General features: G+C 49.0%; 1 protein-coding gene across 8 annotated transcripts in view; it reads right to left on the bottom strand.

Moving 5' to 3' along the window:
• Positions 1-350: 350 nt before the first annotated feature.
• Positions 351-13293, bottom strand: part of numb (NUMB endocytic adaptor protein) — a 37793-nt gene continuing 24850 nt past the window's right edge. For 2 of the 8 annotated variants that reach the window (XM_069711636.1, XM_069711638.1), the window contains exons 3-11: positions 12370-12444; positions 7508-7540; positions 6711-6785; positions 5639-5779; positions 5186-5390; positions 4807-5109; positions 4525-4668; positions 3250-3399; positions 351-2438 (exon numbers count right to left, since the gene is read on the bottom strand). In XM_069711636.1, coding sequence (XP_069567737.1) covers positions 1714-2438; positions 3250-3399; positions 4525-4668; positions 4807-5109; positions 5186-5390; positions 5639-5779; positions 6711-6785; positions 7508-7540; positions 12370-12444 — 1851 coding nt within the window. In that variant the 3' untranslated portion in view covers positions 351-1713. The remainder of the gene's footprint in view (positions 2439-3249; positions 3400-4524; positions 4669-4806; positions 5110-5185; positions 5391-5638; positions 5780-6710; positions 6786-7507; positions 7541-12369; positions 12445-13293) is intronic. The other 6 variants (XM_069711639.1, XM_069711642.1, XM_069711643.1 and 3 more) reach the window with 6 other exon arrangements.

The raw sequence follows: 13293 nt of genomic DNA, 5'->3' as shown, positions 1-13293 counted from the left end.
GCTCGTCGACTTCCAGCTATTTTACTGTGTTATTATCAACCTAGTTTGTTTAATGTCAACAGCTTTAACACATGTTCTTGCAAATATAATTTAACATTCATGAATGTGAGGGCTGCAACTAGTTGTTTTCTCGAAAAGGTGACGTCTCGGTGCGGCCGACAAACCACCCAGAACCCAAAGATACTGGATGAATAATCGTTAAACAGAAAAGCAGCAGAGTCCCACATTTAAGAACCTGGAACCAATAAATATTTGTCACTTTTGTTTGCTAAATTTATAATAAAATAGCTCCAATTAAATGCTTTAAGGACTCGTTATCGAACCGTACAATCAAAACCAAAGACTGCAAATTTCCTCTACCACCATGAGTTTATTCAATCTTTTAGCTTCAGTATTTCTCCAAAGAATAAAGTAATGAAATAATTACAAAATGGAAAAATAGATCAGAGAATAGATAATCTTCACAGGTTTTGATTTAAAAAAAAAAAAAAAAAAAAAAACATGATAGAGAAATCAGACAGTGAGAGATGAAAACCGTTTTATCTCCCCGCAGCAGGCTGACGGAGGTCGTGGGGGAGGGAGGGGGGAGAGGGGGTCAGTCGCTCAGCTACTGACTGACCCGTGTGGATCAAAGGTCACCTGTGAGGTCAAACCATCTACTTTAGTGCTTGTGCAATATTTTTTTTTAAATGAACTATTAAAAAAAAAAAAAAGAGATGAGACGTCCCACTGCATTATAATAAAAAAAAGGAGATTGTTACCGAAAATAAAGACGGTGACAACAGACGGAGGGAAAAAAAAACGTCAAGTGCTGATGTGAGCTAAACTATTAAAAAAAAAAAAAAAGAAGACTGAGCACAAGCACGAGAGGCCACCAGTCGGGCACCGCCATCATTGCTAGGTCCACATTGATTGTTGCTGCAATGACACCCTATTTACAGTGAGATGCTTCACATCCGATCACAGGATGCAACGAACGGCGACGAAGAGATTCTTCTTTCAAAAAATAAAACACAAAAGTAAAGCAGCTGTCCCTTCACAAAATCTCTTTACATCACATTAGAAATTAGCACTGCTGTGAGCTGTGTGTACAGTATAGATTCTATATATATATATATATATATATATATATATATATATATATATATATATATGTATAATATATACGAACATTTCTTGTATACACGAACATAAACTCGTTTCATCGTAGCTAGCCTGTGCCTTTGGCAAGATTACTTACAACTCTTCTGTTAGATTCCAAAGCTATTTAAAATATACTTAATGCATAAAAATAAAGATTTTGGCATCGTCTCACTATATTCTTACGATTGGGAAGTTATTCATGAGAGCTTCTCGTGTGGAAGCTCGAGTCCTCTCAGTGCTGCAGGTCCTCTGCCAGGTGACGGAGGTCTCGTCCGGCCAACAGGGGGCGCCACACCTGGGCGGGTGGAGGGGCTGACGTGGGGGGGGGAAGAGGGGGTGATGATGGCCATCGCGCTCTGCAGCAGAAAGAAAACGATGCAGACGAAGCTGATGAAACGCCCGGGGAGCCGACGCCCTCGTCCTCAGCGACACGTTTTGTTTTATTTTCTTCTTCCCTGGAGTTCCGCACCGTCCCTGCAGAGGTGTCCACTCAACCAGACAGGGAGGGAGTCCGTCGTCCGTCACCCGCCTGCCTTATTGTCCGTGACCTTTGAACTACAAAACCCGTCCTCAGAGATGGATCTCAAAGGTCTTGTGCAGCTCGGTGGAGAAGGGGTTTGTGGGGGAGGGCGTGGTGCGCTGGCGCGAGCGGCCCTCTAGCGCCGCCCACTGGGCCTCGAAGGCGTCCTCCTGCGGCGGCGGCTGGATGGAGGGGGAGGATGGAGCGAGCAGAGACGCGGCGGCCCAGCTGTCGGCGCCGTTGAAGGTCACGCTGCCGTTGGCCGGCTGGAGGGCGGCGGGGTGCGCGGCGACGGGCGGCGGGGGTTTGATGAACAACGGGCTGACGTTGCAGACGGCGTTGTGCTGCGGGGTCGTGGAGGCGGGGACGGGGAACGGCTGCGGCTGCGAGGCAGAGCCGAACACGTTGGCCACCATCTGCGACGGAGTGATGCCGATCACGGGCACGCTGGGCTGAGGGAACGGAAGCCCGTTGGGCATCGGGTAGGAGGCCGGGGGCGGAGCGTGGAAGGCGGGCTGGCGAGGGGGCAGCATGGGCACCGTGGGGGGCAGAGAGGGCATGAAGGCCACCGGCGCAGCGGCGGGAACAGCGAACGGCTGGATGGGGGGCGGGGCCGCGGCCAGGATGGGGTTGGGCAGCGGGGCGCGGACCGACTTGGAGACTTCCTCTAACCACCGGTCGGCTTCGGAGGGCGTGCGCTTGTGAGAGGGCATCACTGGGGAGGAGGAGGGGGGGGGGACCACGATCATCGGGGTTGGAGACGACCAGTCACTTCCTGTTGGCAGACAGGATGAAATGAATGAGTCACAACCAAAGAAGAGAGACAGTTCATCGACCGAGAGAGAAGAAGAGAAGAGACCGGCACGTAATAAACGTTCTTCACGCCGAGTCGTTACATCCTCAACATGTCTCAGTGTCACCGGCAACTTATTTACAGGCATCGTATCCACGTCACACTGAATAAGAACCTTTCAAGACAGCGAAGGAGAAATACATTTTCCAAATTTAAATCCTTCTGTTAATTGTTTTATTCCTGCTTCGGGCCATTAGAATCCCTCTTTGTGTTTCCGCCATCATCCCTGAAAGAAACCTCATATTGTACTTATTTCTCTTCACCGGTTTCCTTTCAGTTCAGTGAGCGTTTGACGGTTTCTCACCCACCGAGGACGGAGACACAGGAAGTGAGGATGACGTCACTCAGACAGACGACAAGTAAACTCATTAAATTACTGTACCTGCAATAAAAAGTGCAAATAAAAGCACACATTCAGGCTCGCTCATCAGAGCGGGATCTGCACCTCCAGCTCGTTGGTTATTTATCGGAGCGGTGCCCCGACGGCAGGAGGTGAAACCCAACGAAGAAGAGCGACTGTGTCGTGATGAACTCATGTTACTATTAATCCACTACTAATCCACACCAACTAAAGGACTCGATTAAATCTCGCCATCCGGCCTCATTAGATGTCGTTATTACACAAACTCCCATTTCACTTGGAAAACCCCCGGAAGACAGATGCGATGAAGACGGAAGATAAAGACCGAGTTTAATCTCTGCGACTCTTCAGTGTCTCCTCGGAGCTGCTCACCTGGCTGTGCGGGGGCCGGGCCCCCTGCTGGGTTCTTAGCCCAGGGGTTAGTGTCTCGAGCGGGCAGAGCGGGAGGCAGAGCTGGGGGGTTAGCGGTAGCGGTAGCGGCGGCAACAGATGATGCAGGGAAGGCCGGAGTCGTGCCGTTCACTACAGCAGAGCAGAGACAGAAGCTAAAGGAAGGGCCGTTCATCTTTAGTGAGACATGCTGAGTGTGGCTGCGCAGTTAAGAAGCACAAACAAGTGTTAGAAACTCAGCTGTGTAAAAGAAAAAAATGTGAGGAGGGCAAACGTTCTCGAAATAAAAAATCTTAATTAACAGCAGCACAATCATGAAGTGGATTGACTTCCTGTGTGTGTGTGTGTGTGTGTGCGCGCACGCGCACGGGTGGGGGGGGAGGGCCTACGCAGTTCTCTGCTCTCTGACTGTTTTCATATTCAGTTAATGCACCTTTACAAGAAACCTGACAAAAGTAACCTTCTAACTCGGCCTCTCAGAATTACTGCAAATCATTTCACATCATCTGTTTAAAAAAAATGAATCTGTCAATATTTCCAAGTCGTCTTGTTGCACCTTCTTCTTCTTCTGCTCTGGTTTAAAGGCACACCAGTCTATAAAGGGGGCTGTGGCTCAGACGGTAGAGTGGGTTGGACATTAATCGGAAGGTTGGTGGTTCGATCCCCGGCTCCTCCTGTCCAAATGCCTAAGTGTCCTTGAGCAAGACACTGAACCCTAAGTTGCTCCCGATGGTGAACCATCAGTGTGTGAATGTTCTCCTGATGGCAGCACCTTGCATGGTGATCAGTCTCATTAGTGTGTGAATGGGTGAATGGGGAAACCATGTTAAAGCGCTTTGAGACCGAAAGGTGATAAAGCGCTACACGAGGACAGACCATTTATCGCTTCACTTCTCATCAGCCCCTCCAGGATTTCTCTGGTTTTTTTTTCTATTGTTGTGATTAAAAAAACAAAAAACAAACGTTTGATTTTGTAGCTTTTCTCAAACATTTTGATTTAATTTATTTTTTGGGGTTTTTTTTTGCAGTGAAATTGCAGGAATTAGCAAACTGAGGAACAAAACTTGCAAATGTTTGTAACGACCTAATAAAGACTAATACGTGATGACTTCCTGTGATAATAATCCTTCTGATTTGTAATCTGCTTTAATTTCCTTTTAAACAGAAATTAATTTGGGGCTCAAAGTGATAACAACTTTCGTGCTACACGCGGCAGAAGAGCGTTTACATGCGCGTGTTTATAACTGCAGGTTGTACCTGGTGCTACAGGAGACTGCGGGGAAGAAGCCGGTTTGGGCATCGGGGCCGAGGAGAACGGATCCTCCGGAGGTCCACTGAAAGCCGAGGTGATCTGAGTGCACAGTGAGCTGATGCTGTCGCCTTCTCCTTCCACCTCCGGGACTGGAAGAGGAGCAGATGTACAAAAGTCTGAGCTGGGACTGCGTGTTTGGGACATTTCCGAAATCTCTTTTTCCTCCGCAGGCCGAAAGCTGGAAGGTTCTCAGACAGCTGAGGCTGATGACATCATCCCCGACTCACCTGTGTTCTTGCTGGGGAAATCGGACTTGCGCTGCATATTGGAGGGCAGCTCGTTCATGCGCAGAGACATCTGTCTCTTGAAGGGGGACGTCTTCTGACTGAGGGCCGGGAAGCCTCTGAAGGAGCCCTGCCTGGCCAGGGCCTCGGCCGGTGCGTGTCTGCGGGGGATCGCCTGAGGACCCAGCGTGGCGGCGGACAGCGGCGGGGAGGACGACGGGGACGGCGAGCCGCCCGTCTGGTGCACGGAGGGGTTCGTCCCGCTGGTGGCCGAGTTCCCGGCGACCTTGGCGTCCGTCTCTGCTGCTGGAGGACGGAACAATGTTCAGGCAATCATCCTCAAGCAAATACAGCCGTGGGGAGCGACGCCGCGAGCACCGACCTTTTTTAGCGTCCTGTAGCTGCCTCATGACCTCTTCCCGTTCTGCCGCCTCTGTTGCCGTGGTAACGCGAAAGGAGCCCTCGCGGGTGAAGGTGGTTCTGTTGGCGTCGAAAGTCGCCGTGACGCCGCACTCCTTCTCCCGCTTCTGTTTCCGCTCCAGACAGGCGGCGAACGCACAGCCGACAGCGTGACTGAGACGCTCGCCCTGAAACAGGAAGTTCAGCAAAGGACAGGTGTCTTTTAACGTGACGTCCAGAACTAAACGCATTACAAACAGGAAGTCAAACCAGCCACGTCGTTTAAGGACACTGTCAGTAAACAGTAAGAAGGAAAAGGAAGATTTAAACTGGAAGTGTGAGCGGCCTTTTAACATTTTTACATACAAATGTTCAGTATTCATTTCTAATACAGTAATGCAGATATTACTTCTGTGGCATTGAAACGAGTTCTCACCGAGTCTTTGATGGCCATGAAACAGTGGCAGATCCAGCGCCGCGTGGTGCCGTCCCTGCAGATGTACGAGAACGCCCGCTCGAAGTTCCTGTCCGGAGCGCAGAAGGACACCTTCTCTATCGTCTGGTCCAGGATCAGATCCTGCAAACACACGGTTCACCTCGTTAGCATCACATTAAAACGTCGCCGCCGCAGTGAAGTGACTCTCAGCCGAGTCGTTTCCAAACGTGGGCCGAGAGTTTTCCTGCTGAATGGCTCTTCAGTGAAGAGCGCTCAGAAAACAACGGCTGCTGCCAGAAGGAGCAAGATTAACATGATTGTTTTATTACTTACAATAAAAAGTGAAGACAAAATGAAAATGAAAATACAAGTTTGGAAACTCCACACTAGATTTAAAATTTCGGAACATTTTATGTCTGATTATGTCCTTGTTCCACTTCTTGTACAACATTTATTACTGAAAACAAAGATTTTAACAATAAAACTGATAGTTTCTCACTTGAGTTTATTCTAAGCCTGAATATCAGTAAAATCTGAGTTCATATATTTAATACAGAAAACAAGTACATATACAACAAAACACACCTTTATTAAACTAGTCAGTTGATTACTTTGAAAATTAAAATGAGTGCACTCGCCCCTCTGGCCTTTTAGGCAACGATAACTAACGATAATCAATATTCAAATGATTGAAATAAACCACAAACCGCTACAAGATCAAGAAACAAAGAAAAAACTGCAAAGATTTGTTATTTTTGTTCCATTTTATAACCTGTTGAACTCAGAGCCTCCAGTCCTGTTCTGACGCAGTACCGCTGCTCTCCAGCAGGTGGCAACGTAACCATTAATGTGATGCTGTTTACTCGTATCTCAACCTGCAGGTGCACCCTGTGCATATTACCAAAGAGGGCCTTCTGGAGGTCACGACCCCAGAGTTATGGAATTATTATTAACTGCTGGAGCTCGGAGACTTCCTCCTTTGAAGCCACTAAAAGCTTCGTGTGCTTCCTCCGGCTGCTCTTTTCTGTTTGACGGAGGCGTTTCCAAGGGACACGAGGGGACTTCTTATTACCTTTGTTTTGTCGTCTACGACGCGAAGACCATCTGCCGACACCCACAGCACGGCTCGCACTGGCTTCTTCCCGGCCTGCAGACACACACACAACAGGGACAGGAAGCAGTTAGGAAACGAGTAGAGTTTACTTCCTTTTGCAAGATCCCTTGGTAAGAAAGACACACAACACACACCTGTAAATAAGAGAGAACGCAGCAGGTAAAAGACCAAAGATTTTTATTTTTTGAGTGCCGTGTCACAGTAGGAACCACACTTGGGTAAAAGGGAACAGGATTTGTCGGTAGGATGTGGTGCACTGAAGCAGTCGACAGTGATGGTTAGAACAACAACCATTAAAAAAAAAAAAACACAAACTGTTCATTGTTCCCATCTTGGTTCATCGGCTGAAGGGAGAGAAGGCACGCCAGTTAATAAACACACACACACACACACACACACACACACACACACACACACACACACACACACACACACACACACACACACACACACACACACACACACACACACACACACACACACAGAGAGAGAAACACAGAGGTGCCCCACCCCTTCCGAAACCACCCCACCTGCTCACACACACATGCATCATCAGACATGGTTGTCTCTCCACACAGATTTCCCATGTGTGTGTGTGTGTGTGTGTGTGTGTGTGTGTGTGTGTGTGTGTGTGTGTGTGTGTGTGTGTGTCTCTTTCCAGCCTTCAGGTGTGATCAAAGTGTGACGCGTGAGAGGAGGAAAAAAATCATAATAGAAAGAGAGACACACTGAGGACACACAGAGCAATAACTTACTTTTGCAAAGAATCCTTTGAAGAATTTCCTGTCCTGGAAGTGGATGTGGTAAAGGGGGAGTGAGGGAAGGGGGAGGGGGCAGGGGGGAGGACAAGGCATGAAAATGTTACCTAGGACGTCTAAGAAATAGTCTGGAGCCCAGAGGGGGGGGGAGGTGGTGGGGGATTTGTGTGTACGGTGAAGCGGGGTGGGTTATGAGTGAGCGCGAGGGATGGTGGTGGTGGTGTGTGTGTGTGGGGGGGGGTGATGATGATGTGGTGATGGATCAGGGATCTCCACGGTGATTCCACGCTGTTAGTGCTACCACAATGGGAAGACAGGAAACCGCTCCCAACCCCCCCTTACAGCAGGAAGTGACCCCCCTCCCAAACAACAAACCCGACAAGAGACCTCGGAGGTGAGACGGCGTCCAGCAGGTGGGGTTGGGGTGGGGGTGGAGGAGGGAATTATCCCAGATCCCATTTGTATTCTTTCACCAGACAGAAACCAACTCACCACAGACGGCTCTTTGACCTCCAGCCGGAGTCAGAGGTCAAGTTTAGGCCGCCGAAAACCCCATAAAAAAAAAAAACAAAAAAAAACCCAACGACACACAAGCAGAGCCTGAGTTAATCCCCCGTCGCTCCCCGAGAGCCGTGTGCCGCTCTGCTCCTGTTACACGGCCGCGGTGGAGACGGCACTCGGAGCACCGCGTTAATGCATGATTTACCGTGTTCACCGCTGCACATTCATTCGGGGTGAGCTCAGCGCTTTGTTAGTGTGTGTTTGGATGTGAGAAGCACACAGACATGCAGACGATGGCACAGCTAGTATAAGTCGTCTAAGGTTAGAGGTGGAGTGGGGGAGGGGCACAACCTCTACAGGGCTGAGGGGGTGGGGGGGTGGGGGGTAGGAGGTGGAGGCATTTCTCCGCAATAATAACCTGCTTAAAAAAAGACAAAACAAAAAAAAAGTACAACACCAACAAAAAAAAAACAAAAAAAAAAGGCAAAACAACATTCAAGTATTTAAACATGTGAAACTATGGGGTGGGTTGGGTGAGGGGGGTGAGGAAGGAAGGGAGGGAGGGGGTGAAGGGTGGCGGTCAGATCAGGGTGAAGCCAACGATACTTTACCTTCTTATTCTAAACAGAAAGCACAACGAAACAACACCAAGAGTTTTTCTCAAGAATGTTCCTCAACAGGTTTCTCTGGTGAAAAAGAGGAAATTTCTATTTTTTTTTTTTTCCAGAGGTTATTTCGTTGCAGATTTACTCCGGAAATATATGTAGTAAGGCTGGAAGGACATCGTTTTTGGAACCGCGTGACATTAAACGTGCCGCCGTCTGACGGATTTAGACGCACCGTCACCGAGGCGGCCCCGAGGCTGCTGCGTGTTCAAGATCAAATACAACGGAGATTCTTTGGGCATGCGGGACGCCCCGCCCGGCCGAGGCAGGATGAGAAACACGGGGCTCCTGAGTAACGCCGAAAACATTCCCACTGATGAAACACCTCCAGCACACTGGGCCTCCGTCCAACGGCAGCAGGAAGTGACGTCACAATGACAACACAAAAGGGCAGCTTTGGAGGTTGATGGTGCCGCAGTGCAGCCTCCTCCTCCTCCTCCCCTCCTCCTCCTCCTCCATCCTCCTCCTCTGAGTCACGGGTCGCAGAGCAGTGAGAAAACTCTCATTACTGCCCCAAAGGATGCTGGGAACACAGCGGAGTCAGCTCAGAGCTGAAGCTGTCACACACACACACACACAGACACACACACACACACACACACACACACACACACACACACACACACACACACACACACACACACACACACACACACACACACACACACACACACACACACACACACACACACACACACACACACGGGCAGCCGGACCACCAGCAGGGGGCACAACACACAGGTCTCTGTCTCTGTCTCTGTGTCTGTCTGTCTCTGTAGGTGTCGTCGCTCTTCCTCTCTGACGCTGCCGGCCCGGGTCGGGGATCTAAACGCCGTCTGAATGCTGAATCTCACCAGACATTAAAGAGCCGACAGGCGTGGAGACGGATTCCTCAACGATTCACTTATTAGGTTCCTGGAAACGGAGCGATATTAACTCACATCTTCTCAACTTTGTTGCCAGGCAACAGTCCGCTAAGAGTGTCTGTGAGGATGAAGTGGGACCTATCGAGTGTCCTGGTCGGGTTTGACGTGGATCACTGACACCAGCAGGCTGGTGCCTGTGAAACTGTTCAGAGATCAGGCTGAACCCTGAAACTCCTTCGTCGAACCTCATTTTAAATCTTCAAAGTACCAATAGTTAAGCTGGAGAGGAGTTTTGTTTTGTTTTCTTTCATTTCATTTTGTTGAATTGTCTAAAAATATTTATATATACAGCTGAATTTGAACGTGTAAGTTGTTGAAACTGAAATTTAAAAAAAAACCTAAATAGATGCTTCCCTGGAAACACAGCTGGCTGTAAATGTTCAGTCTAACTGACGGCTCGACTCGTGTCTGGATATGAATCCTGAAACTGTGCAGGTTTAGTATGAGAAGTGTTTTTTCCCGGTTGTGATCTTAGCGTAAAGAAGTCAACAGAGATAAAACACGCGCAGCGTGCTGCTTTGTTGCACCGCCTTGGAACACGACGCGTAGTTCTCAGCCAACGCCGATTGTTTTCGTACACTTCCTGTAAGACGAGCCGCTGGGCAGCAGCAGCACGCAGGTGAAGTGCCACGTCCAGCAGCAGGAAGTTAAAGGTGGCTGATAGAAGATCAAACTAAACAGAGAAATAGTTCGGAGCCTTGAAACGAAGCCAACGTGAGTCAGGTTTTTGGTGTTAATTTCTGCTGATGGATGACTGATGTGCTGATGTACAGACGAGGTAGTGAGGGAGTGAGGAGAGCGGCGGAGGAGGAGGAGGAGGGAGCGCTGTGAGGCCCCGGAAGGTCGGAGAGTCGCAGCCCTGCAGGAGGACGCCCGGCAGGAGCACCCGCCTTCTCCTTCTGAGTCGGCTCCATTTTGTCCGCCTTTGTTAAAACGACTGTAACTCAATAAGATCTGTCGGCCTCGGGCTCCGTGTGCACCATGTGACCTCATCCAGTGTGTGTGTGTGTGTGTGTGTGTGTGTGTGTGTCTGTGTATACACCGAGATAATGTGCATGTTGTGTACAGTATGTCTGTCCGCTTGCGCCTCCAGCTGTGTGTTTTGTTGTGTGTATAAATCTGTGTGAGCTCCATCTTAGAGTGTGTATGTTGTGTGGCGAGTGTGCGTCGTGTTGTGATGTTCATACAAAGCATTTTGTGTGTCTTAAAGTAGAAGGAGTCATATATAAATGGAAGGCTGTGTGTGTGTGTGTGTGTGTGTGTGTGTGTGTGTGTGTGTGTGTGTGTGTGTGTGTGTGTGTGTGTGTGTGTGTGTGTGTGTGTGTGTGTGTGTGTGTGTGAGAGAGTGCTCTCATTTGTGCTGTATATTAACTGGTATGAAAATTTAAGAATACCACAAACTATGCTGGATATTTGGTACCGATATTAAAAAGCCCCAAAAAAGTTCTGATATCAACGTATCAGCTGAAATGAGCTCATCAAACACTTGATCTTTGCCGTCTTGCTATTTCGGACATATTTGGACGAGCTGAGGAGGAGCGAGCGGTGGATCTGATTCTACCCAATTGGGAACCTGAGGACATCAGGCCCCGCCCACCTACAGCAGAAACTTGACTGCACCACAGGCCTGTCAATCAAACAGACACGCCCCTAAATACACCATTTCTTCAGGCCACATTTCAAATCAATGCTGGAAATATTTTCAGATGGAGCTCCAGAAAACGAATAAGGGCTACTTCAACATCATCGCACTTGGCCACGCCCACTGGACACTGATTGGTCCGTGGCTGAGCAGACCTTAATGTGAACATTGTGAACTACTGTGGGTCCTGGCAGCCCACAGCTGCCAGGACTACAGCTGTGGGCATAATTCTACCGTTTTATGGTGAACTATATTGTCCAAAATGACATCATTGCACAGATATTCAACTATAAATTCAATCAAATTTTGTTCTGCATTATGTTCTGTTTTTTAATTTTTAATATAAAATGTCTGAGACGCCAATATCAGCAGATAAATCTACCACTTACTGACGATTAGATTGCACTCTTAAAATATGAAATTACTCTCAAGCCTGTTCTTCAGCAGCTCTCATCGCTCAAGTAGTTTTCAGCAGCTCGGTGAACGGACCATCCAAGAGGACTAAAAGGACCTTTACATCATTTTATGAATGAAAAAGAAAAAGTTATTCACAACAAGAGTCATCTGAAACTGAAACAACCGGCAGACACGTCACAGGTCTGTCCTCAGGAACAGAAGCAGACCTGTCGACTCCGGTTTGCCCCGGGCAGCAAAGAATCAGCCTCATTTACCCGCAGACGTTTATGACCTGGGTGGGGCTTTGGCAAATAACTCGCAACATGGAAAAGCAATTGCTCCCCCCCCTCCTGCTCCCCAAACTGGAATTTGTTCCCTTTGCGCAACTCTGCAGGAATCTGCTGCAGCAGGAAGTACACACCGTGTCTATCTGCTCCGGCTGAGATGGAGGGGGAAGGGGGAGAGGGAGGGGGGAGACACTTAGACCCCCGACACCCCCGGAGGTCGCTTTGGGTGGAGAACCCTCGCTGACAATGGGTCACACTCGCAGGAATGATGAAAACACTGGGAAGCGTTAAGCCGGCCGGAGGAGGTGCTGCCATGAGTCACGTTAGAAGTGGGGTGTTAGTGAAACGGAGAGGAATGAAGGGAGCAGGAAACGGGATCGTTGGTATGTAGCCGCCTCGTTCCTGGAAGTACTGAGGGAGGGGTTTTTCTAGGGAAACCTACCGTCTTCAGCCGCTTCACTGCGTCCTCACAGATGTGCATCCCTCTGGACTCCTCCACCTCCACGTGTCCCAGGTACTGCAGGACAGAGAGAGAGAGAAGGAGACAGTGAGCGGGACAGAGCTTGTCCTGGTGCTGTCTCTGCTGGAGGTGAAGTACGATAATACGGCCGGATATTTAAATGAGTCCAGATTGTGTAGAATCCCACGGTACCCGGGCGCTGATGATTTATACACCTAATTAATTACCATTTTGAGGTCAACTGCAGTTCAATCGCTCCTTAATTCTGTCCATGGAGAAAACGCTAAATGGTTCCTAAAAAAATAAATGGGTAAAAGCAAGTGTGCGAGGGAGGTAAATGAAATAAACAGATGAAAGGGAGAAAATAAACTCCTCTTTTCTCATGAACTCATCACGTCAACATTCTCCTCTGTGATCCTGTTGGACTCTGAGCTGATGGAAACACATCGTAAACTGTGTATTTGGTCTTTTGGTTTTGTGGCTCGAGAAGTAATGCAGTGACCGTGTTGTCTTTTTGGCACAACACATCGCTGCAAGGTTTCCCACAGTACACGAGGGAGGATCAAAGAGTTCAGAGTTCAGAGGCTGCTGCTGCTGCTGCTGCAGGTGAACCGAGTGCCGGACGGTGACGGAGAAGGAGGAAGCTGTAACCTCCGTGAAAAAGTATCCGGAGCGTCGTCTCTTGATCAGCGGCACATGTTTTTGTGACCGCCGGTATGTGAAGATCCGCAGGGTCACCGTGGACGACGAGGACGGGAGCGACCTCTGAACGTCTCATGGAAGGTGCTTCAAATGAAGCACCCTCCACCCCCACCCCTCCCCTCTTTTCTCCCCCACCCCTCCCCCAGGACCTGATGCAGCATCACTCTCTGCTATGTGTCACTCCGGAGTCACAACCCAGACCGA

Source organism: Brachyistius frenatus, unplaced genomic scaffold (genome assembly GCF_029030835.1).
Source record: "Brachyistius frenatus isolate BFR_SWC_R1_liver_20210118 unplaced genomic scaffold, ASM2903083v1 Contig_102, whole genome shotgun sequence".
In the NCBI taxonomy this organism is placed as follows: domain Eukaryota; kingdom Metazoa; phylum Chordata; class Actinopteri; family Embiotocidae; genus Brachyistius; species Brachyistius frenatus.
This window is presented reverse-complemented; position numbering and strand designations above follow the sequence as displayed.